Source organism: Sciurus vulgaris (genome assembly GCF_902686455.1).
Source record: "Sciurus vulgaris genome assembly, chromosome: 7".
Classification (NCBI taxonomy): domain Eukaryota; kingdom Metazoa; phylum Chordata; class Mammalia; order Rodentia; family Sciuridae; genus Sciurus; species Sciurus vulgaris.
This window is the reverse complement of record NC_136467.1, coordinates 48,824,530-48,850,075: the sequence shown is the minus strand read 5'-3', so window position 1 is coordinate 48,850,075 and position 25,546 is coordinate 48,824,530. Positions and strand designations below refer to the sequence as shown.

Sequence of the window (25,546 nt, the reverse complement as noted above, 5' to 3'; positions counted from 1 at the left end):
CTGCTATAGTATAATTAAAGAATTCTTTCCAAGGAAGACAAACGTTCCAGTTTTTTTCTTTTCGTAGACAAGAAAGCCTATCAGATAACCCTATTAAATTTTCCCTCTTGAGAGGACTATCTTCTGAAAGTGCCCTCTCTTTTTCTTAAAAATTATTAGTGTATTCTCATCTAAATAATATCAGATGGCAAAAAGGACATGGAACCATCTTGTGAAGACTCACTTTTTGCCAGCATTACCATTATTAGCCTTGATATTGAGCAAATTCCTTACTACTCCAGGCCTTAGGTTATTCATCTATTGATGAGGTGGAAAAGAGAGAAATGTTTATATGTGAAAGCACTTTTAAAAGCCAGAGTAGGCACTTAGTACCCAGATCTTGGTGTCTGTTATTGCCATTCTCTAAATAGGAACAGACTTCTTGGAGTAATGGTCAGCTGTAGGACTGGGGTAGGAAATAGATGAGGTGATCTTGGGACAGATCAGAGAATAAAGTGTAAAAAAAAAAAAAAACCATACTGATGGAGGTATGTCAAAAGGGACACAGGAATCAAATAATAGAGCTCCCAATGACCAAAGCTGGAACAATTTGAGAACAAAATTAATTAAGTAGTATTGAATTATAACCCACAGTATAAAGTAAATACCAATGAATCTTCTATAAATAAATAAATGAGAATGAGAAGAGACTAATTCTCACACAAAAGAATTCCAAGTAATTCGTTGTAGACATTTCATCCTTCGAGATGGAGAGTAACTCCCTACTCCTTAAGCGTGGCTGCACTTTCCTTACAAAGAGTACCATATGGGAAGTGAGGGAATGGGTAACTTTACAGTGAAGAGTAGTCGGGAATGTAGCTCAATGACAGAGTTCTTGCCTAACAAGCACAAGTCCATTGGTTCAATGCCTAGCACCACTGAAAAAAAAATTATTTTTTTCCCTCAGTGGAGAAACCTGACAAGTACTGCCCCAGCCAAACATCAACAGTGATAAGCCATTTTGGTAGTCTGCACCCTTGACATGATGTGATGAGAACGGCCCTGTAACTTAATGGCCTTCCTCCCCAAAATCTATAACTTCATTTAGTCATGAAAGCATCAGACAAGTCCCAGCTGAGGGGTATTCTACAAATTGCCTAACCAATACTCCTCAAAACTGTCAAGGTCATCAAAAACAAAACGTCTAGGCTGGGGAGATAGCTAGGTTGGTAGAGTCTTGCCTCCTAAGCACAAGGCCATGGGTTCAGTCCCCAGCCCCGCCCCCCCCCAAAAAAAAAAAAAAAAAAAAGTCTGAAACTATGTCACAGCCAAGAATAGCCTAAGGAAACATGATGAGTAAATGTAACATGGACTCTTGGAACAGAAAGGGGACATTATATTGAAAACTAAGGCCATATAAATAAAGTAGGGAGTTCAGTCTGCAGTATATCACTGTCGTTTCATTTATTGTGAAATGTGCCGTGACACTGTAAGATCATAGGGAAGGAGTGTGCTGTGCTGCCTTTGTCGTTTTTCTATAAATCTAAAACTAACATGAAAAGTTTATTATAAACTTTATGAAATCATGTTAAGGCACTGTTAGAAGTAGGGTGTTTTATCTTGAAGGCTATCATCAAGCTTTCATGTGCAATTTCCTCAGTTTTAAAAGTCCATTTGTGAAATCTCTCCCAACTTCATTCTCATGGTGATGTTTATTGCCTTTACTGACCTTAATCCATCTCTGTGCCCACTGGGTGGGAGCAATCTAGGTTTTCAGCTAAAGAAGACAAAGGATATTAAACAGAAGTTATTTAACTTCTTGTAAACTGGAAGTTATTCCTGACACACTTATTTCAATGAACAGTATGATTTGTTCATTCTAAGAAGATAGCACCATATAAAGGAATGTATTTGAACATGGCTCATTTTTAGAAATTGAATTCCTAATCACTTCATTATGTATAGAGCACTGTTTGATAATATCTCGGTGAAAAACAATTGACCAGTCATTTACGAAATCACTTCCCATGACTTTTCAGTTCTGAGCACCACGATGAACATTTGGTGAGCATTTGCCAGTCAGGGTTCCTGATGATACGAAAAGTGTTTAACACATGAATAATAATGTGAACAAGTGCGTACCACTTTACAAAGCAGTGCCCTCATTTAAGCTTGTTTCACATCCATCCCATCCTGAAGTGGGGAAGGTAACATATAGCTGCTTCTGACAGGTGAGTAAAGGACACACAACTGTAGTCCAGGTATAAAACCCAAGCCACCTGATTCTGGGTGGTGTTTCCAGTACTGGACTGCACCGAAGCCTTGGCATGATTTCAGGATTATAATTATTACTTCTACTTTTTTAAATGTTCTATTTCTAGACTAAATCATGTTTGCTTATTATTCTGGTCCAAATGCCACACTGTAGCTTTAGGTAGCCACAGCTGATAATTTTAGGAACGATGAACTGGAATTAACTCCTACCTAAAGGAGTGCTGACCAACAGAACTTCCTGCACGATGAAATAATCTATATCTGTGCTGTCCAGTGTGGTGGCCATTAACCACATGTGGCTGCAAGCACTTGAAATGTGGCTCAGGAGTTGCAGGAACTGACTTAAATTATATTTAATGTTCCTTAATTTAACTGTTAGTAGCCACTGGTGACTAATGACCTGCTGGAGTGCAGCAGGTCTTGAGGTATAGGAATCCTCCATTATGATGCAGGCTCCTCTCCTATGTGAGCTTTTGGCATTACTTATGCACACTTGGCCTTGTTTTTCAGAAAAAGATGGGGTTATTTCGAGAACCTTTTTTTTTATACTTAACAATATTGGGAATATGTAGATTACTGGCAGAAATAAGTTCAACATAAATTTTGACCCACCTAATATAAAACTGTAAGAACTTAAAGTCAACACTAAGAAATAAAATTCAATGAGTTTAATCCACACACTTTTTTGGGGGGGAAATGAGGAGAGAACAAGCCCATATGTCCTTGATTCTACCTTTAAGAATCAGAGCCTTTAGAACATTATTATTGGCAAGAGGTTTATTTCTTTAATTCTAAAAACAAAGAACTATTTTCTTTTCAGATACAAATCTGTTATTTGATGCCTGCAAAGTTCAGTGACACTTTAAATCCAGATGGAGTGTTTTTTTACAGAGCCAGACAAAAATTCAGTCACATGATATTTCCATTAAGCTAAGAATGGAATTCTGAGATTATAGTCTGGGAAAGGGGACCTGTGGTTTATAAAGTCATAAAAGCTTTTCAGTTAAACATTAAAATATTAAAATAATGACAGCTGTTTCCATTACTGTTATTAAATGGAACAATTCAGAAGCTCTATGAAAGAAATCAGTAAAAGTACATTTCTTAATTAACATTTCCTTGACTGCAAAATCTTCAAAAAGTGAGAAAAAGACAATGGTAACAAATATTATCGGGACTGCTATAGAAATATAAAAAGGTGCAGGGGAGGGTGGGCTCTTAAGAAATATGAAAAAAAGAAATTTTCCTAACACAGATTTTTGACTCCTTAATAGTTTTGCATTAAGTTTAATAGGCAACTTTGTTACATTATGAAATGAGAAAAACACTTCATATGCTTGGAGACAGGGAATTGTGAGGCTAATATAAAATGTTAATTAATGCAAATTTGAACAAGTGAAATTACCAAAAGCTTGTTTTTTCCATATTAAACAGATTTATAATGTTGTGTTACATAGATTATTTGATGTGAGTCTTTCAGATATCATTTAGCACTTGTCTGGAGTCCATTTCTTGAATTCATTTTCATTCAACAGTTATATCAATTCTTTATTATTACTGTTAAATTTTACTGTTAGATATGAACACATGTTTAGGTGCTAGAACATTGCCAGCCCCCTTAAGAAACCCCACCATTCTCCCAGCTGAATCCTTTCCCTGGAGAGACATCTAACTAACATCACAGATCAATTATGTCTGATTTTCAACTTTATGTAACTGGGATTGCACAGTATGTATTTTCTTGTGTCTGACTTATTTTCCTCAATATTATGTTCCTATCATTTGTATCTCTTGTTTGATGTAAGAGTAAATCATTCATTTCTTTGCTTATGATGTACCATTATATAACTATACTACAATTTATTTATCAGTTCTAAAGTTACTAAACAATTGGGTTGGTTTAATTGGAACTACTACAAATAGACCTTCATGAACACCATTTACATGTGTTTTGTGTACCTATTTGCATATTACTCAAAGTTGTACCTAAAAATAGAGTTAAGGTAAGTGTTTTATGTGTGTTCAATTTAGTAGATACTGCCAAACATTTTTCAAGGCGCTTGTACAGTGTAGGAGAGTTCCAGATACTATGTTCTCAGGGCTTTGTTTTTTTCCTCTTGGCATCCATAATGATGATTGTAACTTAACTTTTGGAGAAAGCTAACAGTGACCAACTAGCTTTATTGGTTAGACCAGAGACAGTGATTAACAAATATACCTACAGTGATTAACAAATGTTCCTACCTCCAGTTTTCCGTAGGCCCACCCAGAAAACCCTTGGAGGAAGTTGCCTTTGACTCAGTTCACTTTTTGCCAACGTATTTGCAAATTTAATCCTGCAGTGAAAATGTTGGATAAGAGAAAGGGTGATGCACTGCTGTGAGCCTGAAGGCTTTTGGTGGAGTAAGGAATACTTGAGGAGTTAATAATACTGGAATTTGCCAAGTGTCCTCAGAGTGTATTTGGTGACATTTTGCAATAAAATTATTTGACCTAAATTGCCCTTAGTTCACCCCGTTGGATAGTCAAGTTCCACAAACTTTTTTTGTTTGGTGATGACTTCATTCTCAAGTCTTGGGTGTTGTGGAAATATAAAAGGTATGAATGACAGTGATTAACGAAGACTCAAAAACACCTAATGCAGTGGGGCAAGTCTGTAATTCCAGTGACTTGGGAGACTTAGATAAGAGGACTGTTAAGTTCAGGACCAGCCTCAGCGACATACCAAGGCCCTAAGCAACTGAGCAAGGGCTAAGGGAATGGTAGCACCTGGAGTTAAACCACCCCAGGTTCAATCCCCAGTATCAAAAATATAAAAAATAAAGACTCGAAAAGCTGCTGTACCAGGCTGGGCTTGTGGCTCCGTGGTAGAGCGCTTGCCTTGCATGAGTCATTGGGTTCAGTCCTCAGCACTGCATATAAACAAATGAATAAAATAAAGACCCATCAACAACTAAAAAAAGGATTTAAAGAAAAAGATGCTATACCTTAATACCTGCTTGTAATCAGGGAAACATGAACACATGATATAATATTGAAATGCCCATTTTTACCCAGTGGATTGTCAAAAATCAAGTCTGAAGCTAAAATGCTGCAACCATTCTAGGAGAAAACTCAGTGTAACTATTAATATTGGAAATGTGGATATGCAGTGACCCATCAATCTCAGTTAAACCCAGAAGTACCCAAATGTGTACCAGAAGTGAAGCATAATTATAATCACCCCCAGAAATTGCAATAATGAAAATAAATCACAGAAGGGCTGGTATAGTCATACTGTGGATTAGAAAGAAGTGATTCTAAAATGTAATGTCTGTAAGGGAAGGAATTTTGGTTTTGTCCATTTCTGTATCTTCAAAACTAGAATAAGGCTGGGTATGGTGGTACAAGCCTATAATCCCAGTGGCTCAGGAGGCTAAGGCAGGAGGATCACAAATGCAAAGCTAAACTCAGCAACTTAGTGAGGCTATAAGTAATCTAGTGAGACCCTGTCCCAAAATAAAAAATAAAAAGGGCTGGGGATATAGCTTATTGGTAAACACCCTTGAGTTCAATCCCTGGTCCAAAAAAAAGGACTAAGGTGTGGTATATAGTAAGTGCTCAGTAATTATTTCTTAAATATACCTCTAAATACACGGCTAGGTTTCCAAATATATTGTTGAGCGAACAAAGCAAATTGTAGAAAATGTCTACTGTGAAATGTATGTGTGCATGTGTATAGATGGATGAAAACATTGCAGTGATACACATCAAAATGTGGGCTGTATAAATTTATTTTCCATAAATTTACCTGGAAAATATATACCAAAATGATGAGGATACTCTTTATGGTGGTGTGTATTCACCTTTCTATTACTGTGACAAAATACCTGAGATAAAGAACTTAAGAGGAGGAAAGGTTTATTTTGGCTCACAGTTTCAAATGTTTCGGTCCATGGTTACCTCATTGCTTTTGTGCCTATGGTGATGCAGTACCTTATGGCAAAAGAAATCTACTTTACCTTGTCTTGGTCATGAAGCGAAAAGCAAAAGGAAGGGCCTTGGGTCCCAGTATCCCCTTCAAGGACATGCTTCCAATGACCTAACTTCCTTCCACAAAGCTCTATGTCTTAAAGATTCCATTACTTCTGTATCACACCTTGAACATGTAAGCCTTTAGAGGATACTTCAGATAATATTCTGTCTCTCACACCCAAAGGCTCACACCCATCTTACAGTGTGAATTGTATTCAGTTCATCTCTAAGAGTACTCATAGTCTTAACAGTTGTGTTATTGCTCAAAAGTCCAAGTCCAAAGTACCCACTAAGACCCAAGGCAAACTCAGCTATGAGCCCCTATAAAAATGAAAAGAAAGTTACATACTTTTAAGATACAACAGCACAGAGTAAACATTCCCACCTCAAAAGGAAAAGATTGGGATATGGAAATGAAGGATTAGACCAAAACCCAGATGGGCAAACAAAATCTTGTAGTTCTGTGTCCAGGAAATATGGTGATGTGATGTGATCTCCAAAGAACTTGGACAGCCCCACCCAAATCACAAGCCACATGACCTCTCTCAGGAAGCTCTGCTCACTGCACACATTCTACATCTCTGGCGTCTCTGTCTTCTTGGGGTCTCCACTGACACTTTGACTTTATTCTCCGAGCTCCATGCATCACTCTGTCAGAGGTTGCTTGCAGGAACTTCAGCTCTGCCACACACTCACTGCCTGAGCTTCCAGGTTTTCCTTTGAGATGTCACTGGAAGCCTCTGTGACCCCACAACTCTTACATGCCTGCAAAACTAGCATCACATGGCTGATGCCAAGGTCTGTTGACAGTCCAAGCTATACCAGGGCTAACAAACCATGATTGTAGTGGCTTCTGAGTATCTTGATGACTGAACACAGAGAAGTGAATCCCAAGAAAACAACTCCTTAGATAGCCATGTTCAAATAGTGTGTCCCTGGGTTCTCTTCTCAGACCAAATTCTTATATTTTTAAACCTTTGAGCTGCAATGAATGGAGTCCTGCCAGTTCCTGAGATGTTTTCAGGTCATCTTTCCTGTGCCCCAGTGCATAGCACTTGGTTTATTTTCCAGACTTTGGATCAAACCAACAGCTTTGTACATGTAAGACAAGTGTTCTGCCACTGACCTACATCCCCAGCCTGGCTTCTTTATAAGGGCACTAATCTCTTTAGCAGCATACCCCTCTTGGCTGAACTTTATACACACTTATTTTCTAGTCAAACTGCTAATTTTTCAGATCTACTTTTTGCTCCCAATTCTTTAAATCTGGCTTAAAACATCCAGTAATACTCTCTGCTTCTTCCTGAATGCTGTGATGCCTTGAAATTCCCTCCACCAGATAAATTAGCCTGTCACCTTTAAACTCAGCCTCCCACAGTCTCAGGGCATGAACAAAATGTGAACAGAATGTAACATGAGTGGCCTCTAATCCAGTTTCCCACAGAACCCTCATTTCCATTTGAAACCCCATCAATACAGCCTTTACTGTCCACATTTCCTATCAGCATCCTGGTCTTCTGAGCCCTTACCTGAATCAATCTGTTAAGTTCTGCTTATAGTATTTTAGACTTTCTGTGCCCAGCTTCTTCAAACTTTTCCAAACTCCCATAAACCAATTCCAGAGACTTGTGAACCACTTCATTTGATGCAGTCACAACAGTGACCCTACTTCTTAGGACCAATTTCTTATGTTAGTTATCTTTTTGTCACTATGACTAACTTTCAAAGACAAAGGAGGGGAGATTTGGGTTCCGTTTTCAGAGGCTTCAGTCCACAGTCACATGGCCCCATTGCTTTTGGACCTGTGGTGAGACAGTACAACATTGAAAAAGAAACCTGTTCACATCTTGGTGGTCCAGAAGCAAAATGAGATGGAGGAAGGAGCAGGGATCCCAATATCCTCATCAAGAGCAATGACCGGACTTCCTTCCACTAGGCCCATCCTATTAAATGCTCCACCAGCTCCCAAGAGCATCACAGACTGGTGACCAAGCCCTTAACATGTGAGCCTTTGAAGGACACATCTATCCAAGCCGTATCTAGACAGGGAGGGTTACAGAATTTACAGATAGTATTCAGAAAAGACTTATGATTTATTTTAATGTTTTGAAATTTGGAAAAAGATCATTTTTTATGTATTATTTGAGTAATTACAAGATAATTTTAACACGCACTTTGCTAAGAAAAAATAATGTCCTTGTTACTTGGCAGGTTGAAACTTACTAAGCCAGGAGGTCCTCCCTCCAAAACCCCACAATCTCCACACAGATTTATAGAACACTGGCTCTTGCTACATCTAATCTTTCCAAAGGGAATTTCTTGACTTTGTGGAATAAATTGGAGGCAAGAGGCTGTCCAGAGATGGATTTTGCATATTTCTTTAAAAATAAAGCAGCTATTTGTAACATTTCCATCTTTGTTCTAATTTTCTATTGCAAAGGTACATAAAGGATTTTTATTTATGTATTTATTTTTTGCTAATCACATTCATATATCTTTAAAAAAAGTCTGTAAAATACCTTACAATGGGGGTTAAATCAATAAGTTACTAAGCGTAAATATAAAGAATATAGAATGAAAGAACCAGACGAGGACTTTCATTCCACCATGGTTTTTCCTCATTGTGCGGTGCTAGGCATGTCAGCCTCTTCAGGCCTCATTTTCCTGTCTGTACTGTGAGGCGATTGGGTTTTATGGTTCCCAATTTATAACAACAACCCAGGATTCTGTGTTCAGTGCTCTGTGAAAGTAATAATATAATGGAGCAGTGGGCCTTTCAGGCCAGTATTGTCCCATAGAAGTGCGAGTAGCCTTTTTATCTACCCCTTAGTTGGACTAAGGGGGCAGGAGGATGAGATTTCACAGCAAGTAATTTTGCAAAATATACTTGAAGGTAAGTAACATTTTGGTAGGCAAAGTCTTGAATGTTAAGCCCCTACAGAGCAGCTCCATGGTACAGTGTGGCCCATAGCATTTTGTAGTTAATGAATTGCCTTGTATTTAAGCCAGAGGAACTTGGTAAAGTGAAATGCTCTCACACAGTGTTTACTATGTTCCAAGCACTGTGCTAGATGTTTCACATACATTATTTAATTCACACAATTACTTCATGGGGTAGGTTCTGCTATTATTGCTTTAGAGATAAGCCAATAAAGTCTCTGAGTCTCTAAGTCAACTGCCCAAGGAGATTGAGTAACTGAGACCTGAATCAGAACTATCTGATTTGAAGCAGTGCCACAGAGAAACATGGGGACCACATCCTATAATATATTTGCATGTGTGTGTCTAGTTGAGTAAAGAGCCATGCTGTCCTTTGAAGCTTTTGTCAATTGGAATGGAGTAGCTTCTCTCCCCACATCAACAGCAACAGCCATTTTTTAGTGAAATCATCTGCAAATCATGAATTTCTTTCTCCCATCCCTCCTCTCCTCTCTAATGATTTAATTTGCTAACAGGAGACATTTAGATTAAACTCCTTTTGAGGTTTTAAATGGAATTCTTATCTGGAGGGAAAAACATTTTCTTTGTCATAGTTTGCAGATGAAATGTTATTGGTCATCTATGAGGTCTAGTGCAGTTTCCTTTTCATTCACATTTTTCTTCATTAAGTACAAATAGCTCATTTAGTGTTTATCGTTAACATTTGCCAGATAATTGTGAGTAAAATATTTGCCTCATGTAAGCTGAATTTTGAATGTTTTCCTCTTGGTTATTGAGCAATTACAGGTTTTAGAGTTCTCTGGATTGATGTTGACAGCTCTCTTCCTCTCAGAAAAAGAAATAATTTGATCCATTATATCATAGGCTTTCTTAAACTTTTTCCTAGGTCAAAATAAAGAATGTAATTTTCATTAGAAAAATTCATATTATTATAATGTTTTATTTTGGTCTTCTGAGAGCTAACAGAGTATTTACCCTAATAAATACAACTGTTTGCTGTCTGCAGCAGGTTTGTTGTGTTTTATTCTTAGAAATTGAGGTATGCACTAAATATTCATTAGTATCCAGTCTTGCAATATCATTCCTAAGACTTTTAGCCCTGAAATTTCACTGAATTAAAATGTGTGCTAAGTGGGCTTCATTTAGATTGCAGAAATTAAATTTGTCTTTGAATACAGAAGAAAAAATGTTTTAAAAAATAAAACACAAGAGTATCACTATGATTTCAAGAGCATACATTATTTTAACTGAATGTGTTCTACGTGTCTGAATATAATCACTATAATGGCACAGTAAAAATTATTTTCGTGGAGCTAAACTGGGAGATAAAAAAATCTATGATGTAATCAATGAGCTGTAAAGAAAAATAAAATGAACAAGAGCTGGGATATGTGAAATAGAATATAAAGTATTGGGTGTATTTAGAGAAAAAGAAAGAGAAAACTAGAAAGAGCAGGAAATAACTGACCCTTTAAACCAGGGTTGAATTGAAAAAACAAGTGAAGACATCAATTTGGGGATAGTGGCTTCAAGTCTTCAGTGCCATGAGCCAAGCAGCAATCATCTGAGCAAAGGCCTTGCAGTAGGGACAAATACGTCTACTCATCGAGGCAGTGAAGAGACCTTTGCTTTCCTCTCACTGTGGCCTCGACCCTCAGCAGACATTCCCTACCATTCACCCCTTACCTTCCCTCTGCTGCGTGATCCATTCTTCCCTGCACAGCCAGCAGAACATCTCTTACCCACCAAGGCTCAGTCTAAATCTCACCTTCTCTTGAATCTTCACCTTACATGCCAAGAACCCCAGTAGTCATGGCACACTGTGTGTCTGCCTAACCCAGAACTCTTCCAGCTGTATGTCAGTGATTTGTTTTTGTCTCCTCAGGATTGAGACCTTGTAGGTGGGAACCATGGGTCATCTTGATACTGATGATGAGAATCAGGGCTGAATCCTGTTTCCCAGATGTGAAGCATGTGAAGCTCCAAGGCAGGCATAGAAAGCAACTTTTATTTAAAGGATAGTGTTAACACAAAAAGACAGGGCAGGACACAAACCTCATGAGTCATCTCAGCTATTTATTTAGAGTGCAGGGATGAAGTGGCACCTGTGGATCCACTTTCCTGGTGGAAAGTGAGCCACTCAGAGAAAGGGACTGGGTTTATGTAGGTTATTTTGAGGGGCGGTCTACTGTGTACATCAGTTTTCTTTGGCACCCAGGATTTGAACTCTTTTGGGTTGGGGTTCTGTGGGTATTTACTTTGAAGGAGTTTAATGCCTCCTAGAGATGATCACTTTAGGGGTGTTAAAACACCTCCTCTCTGTCTGCTGCTGACACCTGGAAAACATCTGTCTTAGGAGATGAAGGCTGTCAGTGCATGGCCCTTTTCCTTAGGCCTCATTATTTTGGGGATTCTCATTCTCCGTATCCATTAGATAGAACAGAGATAGATATACTTCTCCAAAGAAAAGGGGCCCCATAGGTGGGCCCTACACCGACTGCCGTTTTGCCACCAGGTCCCCCATCTTGGTGCATATGTTTTAAGGAGTAGTGGGGGAAAAATTCTTACCTGTTTCCTATTAACATCACAGTTCAGTTGCTGATGTAATATTTTTAAATTGTAGACAATGTTTCCAGAAGAGAGAAAGCAGAAAAATCTTCCTTTCAAACCTTTAATAATATAGATAGGTAGATATAGACAAGAATATATGTAAAAGACCAAGTGAGTTTATAACGTTAATTTTTATATTTTTCATGTTAATCTGTCATAAAGTTATTTAATTTCTTAATGGTTTAAAACACCTTTCATGTTTAAGTGTTTAAAAAATACATATGGTGGCTATGGGTGGAACTCAGTGGTAGAGCACTTGCTTAGCACATGTAGAACCCTCGGTTCAATCCCCAGCAGTGCGCAAAAAAAAAAAAAAAAAAAAAGATGAAATGAACATATGATTTTCATGTTTATATGACTATATGTTTGTTAGTATAGAAAAATGCCCAAGATGTATAAACATGTATTTGTCAGATTGGAAGGAGGCAGCATGAAAGAAGGAAAAGAAGTCAAGCCAAGAGAAGAAAGGAGGATCTTAGATGGAGAAAAGGGACTGGACTATACGCCCTGTCTAGTGCATTCTCTGGAAGCCAGCCAGCCACACCCAGCCATCATTCACCTAGGAAGCCTCCTGCACAGGTTCCCACTGTGTTTTCTCCCTGAGGCCTGCTCACTCCCCCTATATCAGAACTTAAGACAAAGTGAAGCTGTCTCTATTGTGTGTTTCACAAGTGAGCTAAAAGGCTGTCTTAGCATTCTGTTAGGCTATTTATTACAAACCAGGTTAGAAAAAATTCAGTGGAAGTTCTGTTCCAGGTTTTTTTTGTGTTAAGTAATCGGACTTGAGTCCTCAGGGGGAGGCAGGTTTCCTTTAAACATTTATACTAAGTGAACCCTAATGTCCAGCTTATGATTCCTTTGTTCCTATTACTGTTGCTGATATCTTTGTGCCTCAAAGCTAGAGAAGTCAACTTTAACTTTTTTTTTTTTTTTTAAGAATAGCATTGGCACATCTCTGAGCCTGCTTTGCCCTGAGGAACCCGTCCATTCTCCTAATTTTTTCCATCCTCTCTCTTCTGGAGAAGAGGGAAGGTTTCAAGTCAGGATAATCTGTCAGTGTACCAACTTCTGGTGAAAACAGAACCCTCCAAGATGATTGTTTGCCTGGCAAATCCATTTACAAACTATCTGAGAGGAGACCTACAGTGCATCTCTTTGAAGCTAACACCTGAAACCTGACCCAGGGTTTATCGGCAAGCATCTTTAGTTCACCTTCTAGTACACGTCATTTTTAAGGCTATGTTTAGGCAGTAGAGCCTTTATTCACATCAAGCTACAAACTCTCTGGGTCCTCCTGACCCTATCATCATGTCATCATGTGCATTTTTTGGACCTTTCTATTTCCTCTGACATTAACAAGGGAAAATATTACTAACCGTTAGCTTTCTAGCCCTGGGCTTCGTGTTTTGCTGTGGCCCTGCTATTGCTTTACTAACAAGTAGACCAAGTGAGCCTGTAAATTTTTATTCAGACTAAAAATAATAAAGGCAGCAGCAAAGGTAGATTTAGATTTGCCTGAAGAAATTCCTAGCTTTTAGGAAGATAGCAGAGTGAAAAGACCCCTTATGACTTGTGAAATCTCCTGCTCGCGGCCCAGGCCAGAAACTAATTAGGGGCAGTTGCATCATGCCTGGGAATCCACTGTGATGAAAAGATACTTTAAGATATTTATGTTGTGTTTTGGAAGAGCATTTTTATTGCAAATAATTCTGTAATATTCTCTCTGCTGAGACTGCATAGCTTTTCAGTAAAGTCCCTCGAATTAACAATTTCATCTATTTTTCTTTTGGCATTTTCTGAACTATAACCATGTATTTTTTATTTACTGCCCTATAATTATGAAGTACTATATCAGGAATCAATAAACCTTCTTAAAGAGCCAAGTAGTAAATATAGGCTTTGCACACCAAGAGACAAAAATCAAAGATATTATGTAGATATTTATACTATATTGGCCATTTTAAGATGTAAAAAGGCTTGTTGGCTGTGATTTGCCAACCCGTCTTTATGGTCACCTGATAATTCTTACATGACAGCTCCCTGCACACACACTTCTGCAGTTATTAATCCTGTACTGGTTTCTTGACATCAGGAATATAAACATGAATTTAAAAATGGCTCCTTTTTAGAAAGATCTCATAATCTCAGAAGAAAGAAAAACACATAATGGTGATTATTATAAAGTGCTGATTGTGGTGCTTTGGGATGAATGTCTTCACTGATGTCCAGAGGTGATGTGGTGGGGGAAGGCATTGGGAAGGGCTCCATACTGAAAAGAATCACATGATGACCCTCAGAGGGTCACCAGGCAGCAGAGGGAGTGCAATACATTCTACAAAGGGGGCTAATATATATTCATTAGTATCAGACATTTATTTGGAATCCTTTCCCCTGTCTCAGTGTAAGGTGTTATCAGGTAATAGCATAGATAACAGATCAGTGACTACAAAGAGCATGTGTAGAAATTTTGAGGAAAACTATAACTTAATTTTGTAATTATTAAAAATTTCAGAACTAAATAGATATACATATTCAAGCATTCAACTTCTACTTCTTTTGAACACAAGTTATTAACAGACAATCATTGCCAGATAAATTAGATCTGAAACAGAGATCTGGACATGTCTTAAGTAGTGAGCTTTGGTGGACTAGGATTCTTGAGCACTCTATTCCATTCCCAGGTGGATTACTAATGATAATTTTGAGCAAAATCTGTGGTCTCTACTTAATCATCTTAACACAACAGGGTTGAAAGAGTTGATTTCTAAGATGCCTTCCAGTCCCACATGCTATGACTATAATTAGAATGCATACTGATAGTGTGTTAGGCAACTTTCCATTGTTGAGACAAAATATCTGAAATAATTTCAAAGGAGGCCAATTTTATTTTGGCTTACAGTTTCAGAGGTTTCAGTGTATGGTCACTTGGTTCCATTGTTTCTGGACCTGAGGTGAGGCAGGGGCCATATGGTAAAACAGAACTGTTCACATCACCACAGCCAGTACGCAGAAAGAAAGCTGGAGAGAAAGGGCCAAGGAACAAAATATGCCCTTCAGGGATTCCTCCCCCAACCCCAACCACATGACCTACTTCCTACAACTAGGCCCCTTCTTCTAAAGTTCCCACCAACTTTCAATGGTCTATTAAGTTATTAATCCATTAATGGGCTAATCTGTGGATGAGGTCAGAACCCTCATAATCCATCCTCTCCCCACACCTCTGAACACTACTGCATTGCAACCAAACTCAACACACAAACTTTTGGAGGACATTTCTGACCCAAACCATAACAAATTTTTTTTAAAAAAACTCTGTAAAAATGTAATTTGATTTGTTCAAATTTATCCAAATTTGTTTGGATTCATTTGAATTCCTGTCAACCCCAAAGCCCCTGAACCTGTGACACTCCATGCACCCATATGCAAAAAAAGAAAATAAGGATTTATAAGCCCTAAAGTACTCTTGAGTTCCTAAATACCCTATCACTGAAGGAGAAGTGTTGCACAAACTCTGAAAGCAGACTGGCCACATTGATAACCCTGCTCTGCCACATTCTGACTATGTGACTTGGGCAGTTTCCTTAAGCTCTCTGGTTCTCAGTTTCTTCATTTACAAAAAGGAACTAATATAGGGTCCATCCATGGGGTTAAGAGGATTAAGTATATTAATGGTTATAAAGATCTTAGAATTGTTTGACAAAATAAGCACTCAAGGTATGTCAATAATGAAATTATTCTAAATTATTCATTTATAAAATTTGATATTAAATTAAACCCATACTTAAAATTCCCATAGAGTTCCATATGAATAGCAGACATACTGGCAGGAATCGTACACAACTATTAGTATTCCTGGTAACTGGTCTGCAAAGAGAGTTCACTAATGAACCCCACCTTCTGGAATCCATGCCCTTCTGTTTTCTTCTGCTTGAAAATGCACTGCTCCTGTATAAGCAAGAGGATGTAGCAGAAGTGACACATTTAGACTTCCAAGACTGGATTTAAGAATTCTTGCAGCTTTTGCTCTGCTCTGCTCTGGGGGAGAACCACTGCCATTTAAGTTCAGCTTCTCTGAGACCTGCATGCTCCACAGAAGCCCACCCTGGCTGAGTGGAGAGATCTTTCACGAGCCCCCAAAGTGCAGGCTGTCCTAGTCCAGGTGCCAGTGAGTGAAGAAACTCTTAGATGATTCCATACCCAGTGACATCTGACTGGCACCACTTCAAGTGAGAGCCACCCAGCTGTGCTCAGTCAACCCTCAGAACCGTGAGAGATGATGATCATCACTGCTGTCTTGAGCCACCATGTTTGAGGTAGTTTGTTATGCCGCAGCAGAAAATGTAACACGATGAACATTCTGTACCAAGTATATGTTGTATTAATAAGAAAAGCAGCAATTTAATTTTTTTAATGTTGTTTGCAGTATAGTTTCAACATGAAGAATACTTATTGTGCCTTCTATATATGTTAAATTGTGTATCAGGTAATTCCCAACATACAGATTAACTTGATTAGCTTTCTTACTTAGTCATTTTTGGACTTAGGAATTACACTTTGTGTAAAAATTCTATACTACCTCTTACAGAGAGCTTTTGTTACTCTTAAATATTTCTGTAAAATTTTTCTTGGCAGTGATGGAGAGACGGATGTGAATGCTTTCATTAATGCACTGTCTTAACCTAGGAACATCTAAATCTTCACCTGACGGGGTCACATCTGTATACCCAGGAATTCAATGAAACTAGAAGGCCTGCACCTACTCCACTCCTCAGAATGTGTACAGACACGTGGGTGGGCATTGTCCAGTTTTCATTAAAGCACTGAAGCCCATATATGAACTTCAGGTTAAACGCTTTGTTTTAGGGCACTATTATTCCTCAAGTGGTGTTGCAGAGCGTACGTATAGATCCTTTATATCTGTGTGTGTCATATCAAAAGTGAATTAGTTTATTATTGTAATACTGGTTTATTTTATCAATTCCATAACTTCAAATTTTATATTACAAACTTAATACTTATCCCAAAACAGTTACCTGAATTAAAATCTCACTGATTTAAACCTACTAATTGGTTGGAAAAGTGTGATGAAAAACAGCAATGCCTTGTTTAAAATAGCTGATTAATTAGTCAGTGAGCTAGGTAGATATGGCAGGGACCTAACAACCTGGCTTTCCTGATATGAAATGTGCTCTGAGACATCCAGATAATGCGAGTAGTCTGTGGCTGTTATAATCATATTGTGTTCTGAAATGGGTTTCTTCTTATGGTTCTGAATCCTATTGGCCTTATTAGTAAGATATTTCTGGAGACAGAGTATTTGAACTAAATTAATTAAGGGAACAGTGCACCCTTGTGATAAAATTTGATCTTGAAAATGCATGTTTTTGAAGACCAATCTGTTTTGAAGAAATATCAAAAGCTTTTGGGTTGAGATTTATTGGGAGGAGGGCTAAACATTCCAGGAAATTCATTTCTTATTGTCATAATCAATATGCTTTTCAATAGTGTGTGATTCTTTCTGTATTTCATATTTGAAGTAGGTAAAAAATCAGAAGTGTGATGTAGAATTTTACTTAAATATTTAATTTGGTCTTCTTTAACCTTTCAAAAGACGTATACTGACCTAAACTATAGACTATTTACATTCTGTAAACACATACAATAAAATAAAATTCAAAATTGTTGAAGTATTGATTACTAAAAACCATATGTATAGACTGTTCAGTCCAAGGTCTGCCATTCTGGTGGCTTTGGGAAGATAAAGGAATCTCTTTGGCTTGTCTTGACCAACTTGAACTGTGTAAAAGAATTTCTGTTGAAGAATTGCATGTCATTCTTTCTTTCCTGTCATCGATACAATTTTTACAAATTTTGTAAAGTTAGAATATGTAACTAAATGTGGGATACCATGCTTAGTTTGTATAAAATAAGGATAAACATTTTAAGATAATCAACCACAATGACTTTTAAGATAATCAGCAGCAGTTAATATATGTTTACTAACTATATTATATACGGGGCTATAAGATAATATGCTATAAAATTAAGTAATTGCTCCCTGAGAACCTAAGATTTTCAGTGAATCATATAAGATATAGATAATAGTTAAGAGTCCTAGTTCTTACATTTTAGAGCAATAATTCTTAATCATAATGTCACATTTGAAATACTTGGAGAGCTTTTAAAAAAGCAACAATATTGTGGCCCCAGCCTAGACCAATTAAATCATGATCTTTAGGGTAGGACCTAAGTATGTGAATTAGATCACAGAGATAGAAGACAGATATTTGTTAAAAGGTAAATTTTATAAATTATATTTTTCAGTAAATTATATACTTCATTTCCCCAGTTCAGATAAGGGGTCCTTTTCCAACCATTATATTTCACAAATAAATTTTCACTCTATCTACTTGAGATTTCTTTATTTACAAATAAAATATTAGATTGATATAAATCATAGAGGAAACATAAACAGGAAATGTTTTAATATTTAATTTAAATTTCATTCTTTGTCCCCATAAACAAAATAAATTTATGTCTTTCATTCTCAAGGAGACATATCAGTCTTAGACAAGAAAAAATTTTACTTATTTTTAGAAATTTAGTTAGATCATCCTTTCAACAAGCACATTTAAATAATTCATAGCTAAACATTTTATCTGTTTACTAGCATGTTCTTATATAATTGGTAAATGTAGTAAATATGTAAATCTCCTAAACGATGTTCTGTAATGGAAATAGGGGCAGAGCTGCATGCTGAGGGTGGAGATGTTAGCATTCCAGCATCTCTAATTCCCTTGGACCACAGCTTTGAAAATACACAGATCACAGGAACAGTAGTGGTACAGTTAGCAAGAAAAGTGCTTACTTATTCAGTGAGGACAGAAATACTGATATGGTACTGTTAAACTAAAGAAGGATTTCTAACATCCAACTTAATGCTAATTTTTTGTTGTTGTTTTAGCACAAGAGGTCCCTAATCCTGTGATTGACGCTGGCCATTTTATGTGTACATCAGACTTCTGCAACATTTTGCTGTTATTTCCATGACAGTGTACTAACCAAATTTCTAACATAAGAGAACTAAAAAACTTTTTTTTTCTTTATAACCAGCTTTTTAAAATAATTAGCTTTAATCCCATTGGGACACAAAAAATACCAGCCTCTGAGGATATAAGAGGGGTGGAAAGGCCAGGAAAATTAGTACATAAAAGGGCCATGAAGTAGAATGCCTTTGGAGGTTATCTGAAAACACAGGCTACATTGTGAGTTAAGAACAAAACAACACCATTTCTTTCCACCTTAGGTTTAAATTCTGTGTTGTCCAGTCAATGTTAAACAACATTGTCCCATCAAAATTAAACATTTTTGGTAGAAGTGGGAAAATGGAACGGTATTTTATGGTGATTTTGATAGTACATGAAAAATATAATTTTTGCCATTCACCGTTGGGCTGTGTATTACAAATTATATTATAACCTTGAATGTAAATAAACATAAGTGTTCACGTGTCAGCTCTGACTAATTCATGGATTCATGCATTGAATGCCTGCTCCATACCAAGCAGAAGAATGTATTTCTTACCCTGAGACTTCAGTTTCTTTGGGGAAAATATTTAATAAAAATTATAATTCAATTAGTATATTTAAACCTACTTTTTCTTTAGTTTACTAGCTTTATTTATATCAATAAAAAGATGAATGCATATTGGTATAATTATATCTATTAAATCTTAATGGTTTGAGGTTACCAGGGGGCAAAAACATGTTTTCCAGTGACAGCCAATGAGCTTTTGTAGTAGCAGCTCCTAATCTACCATTGGTATCTATTTATACAGGTCTTTTTTTCAACTGTCCTTTTCAGTGGCTTGTGAACCAAATAAAGACAACCCCAATATTACTTCAGAGAATAATTTTCTGATTAGATCATTATTTTTCTGTCTCGAATTAGGCCTATTAAGAGATATAAAATTAATCTAGGTGAGAAATTTAAATTAAGTATACATGCTTCTTTTTATTCATTTGGAAAGGTTAACAGTTGCTTTTTTTTTTTCTGGTACTGAGGATTGAACCCAAGGGCACTCTACCACTCAGCTGCATCCCCAGCCCTTTTTTTTTTTTTTTTTTTTTTTCATTTTGAGAGAGAGTCAAAATCAGCTCAGGCTGATTTCTTGACTTGTGAGCAAGCCTCCTGCCTTAACCTCCCCAGTAGCTGGGCTTACAGGTGTGCGGCACCATACCCGGCCAACTTGCTTTTTAATAGTAATTTGTACTTTGATCACTAGATGGCACTAAGCACATATCGCTAAGAAAAAAATAACTGTAAACAGTTGTTTTCTGAATACAGAAGTGTATTCTATGAATATATTCATCATTACACACAATAAATATTTTGTCATCCGGCCTATAAAATTCATTTTGCTACAAAGCCTGTTTTTTGAGTAAAATTATTTCATGTATGACTCCCTCAGGTATAACAATTTCTGAGAGTCACAGCCTCAGAGATTACTTTGATAATCACCCACTCATCAAACTGTTCTCAGCTATTTTATTTTATATTCTTCTTAAGTTGGCTCTTTCTTACTAGGGCCTTCTTTTTGCTGAAAAGCAAAATATATTTTAACTTTAGTAAGGGCCATTACATGGTTTCCGGATGTCAGGAGAGCCTAGAGAATTAAACACAAATGTACCTGTAGGACAGGATACAAGGAGGGCAAAAACTGGTTTTGTCCTTGGACTTCTGATATTTGAATATTACTCTCATATTGTAACATATTCTCCCTTTTGTTAAGGTATTTTTGGGGTCTAGTTATGATATTCTTTCAATGTATTATTTTCTGAATCAAGATGTTTTAAGCTACAAATACTCGATATGGTAGTCCAGTGGTAGTTAGTCCAGTGGCTTAATCTGAGACCCTCAGTGTCATCAGAGCCCAGGTTACCATTCATCTTTCCACTCTGCCGTCCCTAGTATGTTGGACGTGTGCGTTGTGTTGAAAATAACTGTTGCATTCTAGGTAGAACTTACAATTGTGGCAAGGTCCAATAGTAGAAGAGGTACATTTCCCCCTGTATTGGTGATGCATCTTACTCCAGGGATTCCCCCAGAAGAGTTCGCCTCAGCCGTCATTGGCGGTGCTTGGGTCCCCGTTACCTTCTCAAACAATTTGCTGGTGGGTGGAGGAAGTATAGAGACCCAGATCCTCCCTGGGCACACACAAAGGCTGAGGGGATGAGGAAACCTCAAACAAACCTGAGCACTCCCGAGCAAAGAAGAGGGGGAATGTACTTGGGCGGGCAGGCCACAGAATTATTTAGCATTTCTGCTTTTGTTTTTTGATTATTTATTGCACTTACACACTCTTCTGTCCTGACATCCCTGAAATACAACCTTCATTTATTTCAATGCATCACACTGACAGGGTTGCCATTGTAGTCCATGTGTAGTTATTACAGTCTATCATGCAGTACAAGTGCTTTCACCCATTCTTCTATGAATTCCTGTGTCCTTTTCCTAGCAGCTAAAGAAAGTAAGAACTTGGATTTACTTTCTCTCCTTATTATTACTATCATGCTCATAAAACAATATTTCTGAAATGCCATGTGAATCTAGAAGCATCTCAACCAAATCTGAACTTGTCTGCTATGTGCACAGCTTTCAAGGCACTGGGTCAAGCACTAAGGATGGGTCTGACCATGACACCTGGAGATACTGCCACCATCTATGCACCTTAGGGCTTAACCTAAAACTATAAACTTGTGAGAGACCCAGCAGGGCAGGGCAGAGCCAGCAGTCCCGGTTCAGTGACTCAAATCTTTTAGTATTCACCATCAGCTCTAGGCCTTCTAGCTTTCTCTGGCTTGTTTGGTCCTGGTTTTTCCATTTGACATCACAGCGCCTCTCAGAGGCTGTAAACTGGCTCACATTTGTGGTGGGCATTCCATCAGAAAAAAACAAACAAAAAATCCTGCTGTGCCTCTGAGAAATCTAGCTCCCTGTATAGCTGCTTCACATGAAAGACGTGTTCCTAGTGCATTATAGTTGGTTCTTATCTCTCTTCAGAAAATACTTATTGAATGATGGAAAGAATTTATTAATCGATTGGTGTCCAAATACCAGTTTGAAATGTTGATATTTTCACTGTGTTATCTGTTTCAGCGGTTTATTCTCATCTAGTAGTCAACCAGTATGATCAACTGACATTATCAACCATCTCTTATTTTATTTTTTGATACTAGGGATTGAACTCAGGCGTGCTTAACCACTGAGTCACATCCCCAATCCTGTTTACTTTTTATTTTGAAATAGGGTCTCGCTAAGTTGTTTAGGGCCTCAATAAGTTGCTGAGGCTGGCTCTTAACCATCATTTTTGAAAGTAAAGAACAAAAGAAAACACTTTTAGAAAGTAGTTAGTATTGGCATAATTGCTAGAGCATTTGAATATAGTCTTTATTTTTTTAATTTTATAGATTTGAAAGAGTTTAGTTTGAGAATACACTTAGTCAAAATATTTCTTAAAAGAAATCTTGGTTTCTTTATATTTTTCAGAAAACTCTGGACTATATTTTCCAGAAATAAAAAGAGATCCAGGCAAATATTTACACAGTTGTCCTGAATCTGTAAGAAAATGGCTTCGACAGCTAAAGAATGCTGGAAAAATTCTTTTGTTAATTACCAGTTCTCACAGTGATTATTGTAGACTTCTCTGCGAATATATCCTTGGGTAAGTGATGAGTCATTCCATTTTCATTGTCTTATAAAATTGATAGAAAATTAGACCAATGTCTTTTTAGAAGAACTAGACTACACCCATATTATTATATTAAATATTAAATAATGCTGTGTGACAAGTGTAATTTTTTTTTTCTCAAAACATACCTCAATATCTGTGGATAGAAACCCACCCCTGGTACATTTTAGCAAAGTAATGTCACTGGGGTCAGTATGCTTTATTAGCTAACCTATAGTCTGGGCTATAGAGTTTGGGGAAGGTGGATAGATTACATGTCCTTTGGTCTTCCTTGGATTCCATTTCTCAACTTTGGATGATTTTTGAGGGACACTGAGTTATAGAATACACTCCTGACATTTTCCTGGAGTGCAGCCCCTCTGTCTCCATTTCACTGTGGAACCATGTACATTCAGCACAGCCAGGGATGGAAGTGATACCCGTGAAAATCAAGGCAGTATAAATGCAGTAGACTTTAAAATAAAACAGATGTGGGTTCAAGCCCTGCTCTGCAACTTACTGTGTGACCTGGGGCAGGATTTTGTAACCACTTTACATCTTAATTTTGTCATTTTTAAAATGGGACAATAATACCTCATAGGTGTGAGGAGATGTTTAAATATAAATAGGGTGTTTAAATAGGTATTATGTTTAAATGGGATAATTACTAAGCAGAGTAGTTGGTGAAGTTTCAGTAATTGTTAATACTTAGTTTATGTCATTCTTGTAGAAAAGAACAGAAAATATCCATGATCAGAGCTTGATTCTACTGTGGCCTGTTAGATTTCCCCTAAAGTCTCCTCAGATTTCAGCCTACAGAATTGCCGTGTGTGTGGAACAAGTTTTAGCCTCCAAGTTGACTTTATGAACATTTTTTAGCCTCAGAATTTCCAGGTTCAGTGTGTTCTGTGGTATGCTTATCTGAGAGTGGATCTTCTGCTTTCTGAAATATACTTAGACTGAGATCCTTTAATGGAATTGAGGTTAAAGTCCTGGAGGCTTTGGAAGGTGCCTCTTGTGGAGACGTTTGCTGCTCTGGCAGTGGAACTTGCTTCAAAATAAATAGTCAGGACTTTTAACTCCTTTTTCACTAGCACAGATAACCCAAATCTTCCTTCTCATCTTCATTTCTATTTATTACAGTTTGGGTTTATAAAAATATTCTGGAACATTGGGTAAATATTGTTCTCCAATGTGAGGATATTCAGAGAGAAGGACTATTTTTTCTTTGCCATTCCAAATAATCCTTAATATAATACTAAATACAGATTTAAAGTTAGTGATTGTCATCTAAAAATTGCTGTATCACAAGCTTACACTGATTTTCAAAATAAAGTATCTTCATGGTTTGAGAATTCTCTGAGAAATGTCATTGGACTTGGTATAATGCTATTTTCTTTAGGATCCATATTGCAACCAAAATTATTTCAGTCCCCAGATTTGAAAATGTAGCTCCCATTTTCTAGCTCTTAGAAGCTATTGAATTCACTATATGATATTACCATTAGAAGAAAGCCAGCTTCATGCCTAGCGTCAATGTGCTACTGCTTTTTTGGGGGGAGGGGGGATATCCCAGGATTGAACCCAGGAGTGCTTTACCACTGAGTCACATCCTCAGCCCTTTTTATTTTTTATTTTGAGATAGGTTCTAAGTTGCTTAGGCCCTCTCTAAATTGCAGCCTCAGCCTCCAGAGCCACTGGGATTACAGGCATACACCATTGCACCCAGCTGGTTCTTCTTGATTCCTTGTTTTTCTTTGTCCTTTCTTTGTTATGTTTATATTTTAAGGGATTGGCAAAAAGACTGTGCTCAATCACCTTCTATTTCCAGTATAACATTTACCTCAAAATTTATTTTACAAATTATAAAGCACATAAAAGTTGACCCAAAGATAAGAAATGATGCAGTGATAATAGATGAGCAGAGATTTCTATGGACCTTTTCTAATTCCTTAAAATAAATTAATGAAAACCTTTTTTTATTGTAGGAATGATTTTAAAGACCTTTTTGACATTGTGATTACGAATGCATTGAAACCCGGTTTCTTCTCCCATTCACCAAGTCAGAGGCCTTTCCGCACACTCAGTAAGTTATGTTTTGTTCCTTTTCTCTCCTCTATACTTGCTGAATAGAGGTTCAGTATTCTGAACCACAGGCAGAATACTGTGTTAGATGCAATACCATGTCTTCTTTCCCCTCTTGAAGGAGAAGATAATAAACTTATATTTGTATTGAACTTTACCACTTTGTACCATAATCATTTGTTTACATGTTTATTTTCTCCCTGATTTTAAAAATCAGGGAGAAAGGTCAAGGACTTCACCTTAATTTTAGGGCCTAGTTAAATGTCTCAATAAATATTGGAGGGAATGAAGTACTTGCAGAGTCTCTCTGTATCATAAAAACACAGTGCTCTCTCTGGGGAAAGGACAAGATCTTCAAGAAGGAGTAGTTAAAATTGTCACTCCTGTAGCCGGACACAGTGAGGCATGCCTGTAATCCCAGGGACTCCAGGAGGCTGAGGCAGGAGGATTGCAAGTTTAAGGCCAGCCTTAGTAACTTAGTGAGGCCCTAAGCAACTTAGTAAGACCTTGTCTCAAAATAAAAAGTAAAACACCTGGGAATGTGGTTCAGTAGTTAAGCATCCCTGAGTTCGATCCCAGGCGTCTCCCCCCCCAAAAAAATTCACACATGTAAAGAGGCTGATAAATGAGGTTGAATGAGAAGAACAAAAAAAATTTGCAGGCGAAGAGGAATGATAACAGTAGAGGGAGATACTCATGATAGGTACTCTCTGAACACTTCTTAAATAAATACGTAAATGAATTAAAAGCAGAACCTGATCAGAGATAGAGGAGTTACATGCCTGGGGGAGTGAAAGACAGGAAGTTCAGTTGTGATATCTGGTGTTTTTTTGTAAAGGTAGATGTCAATTAAGCCCAGTATTATATTAACATTTGAAACTCATTCAGAAATTCCCTTAGGATATGAACATCTAA

The 25,546-nt window shown here is 37.3% G+C and overlaps 1 protein-coding gene across 3 annotated transcripts in view; it reads left to right on the top strand.

Annotated features, from left to right (window-relative positions):
- Positions 1-25,546, top strand: part of NT5DC1 (5'-nucleotidase domain containing 1) — a 128,287-nt gene that overhangs the window by 81,148 nt on the left and 21,593 nt on the right. For all 3 annotated transcript variants that reach the window (XR_013764908.1, XM_079146288.1, XM_079146289.1), the window contains exons 7-8: positions 22,366-22,540; positions 24,535-24,632. Coding sequence is in view for 2 of the 3 variants with exons in the window: in XM_079146288.1 (XP_079002414.1) it covers positions 22,366-22,540; positions 24,535-24,632 (273 nt within the window). In the remaining variant the exon portion in view is untranslated. The remainder of the gene's footprint in view (positions 1-22,365; positions 22,541-24,534; positions 24,633-25,546) is intronic.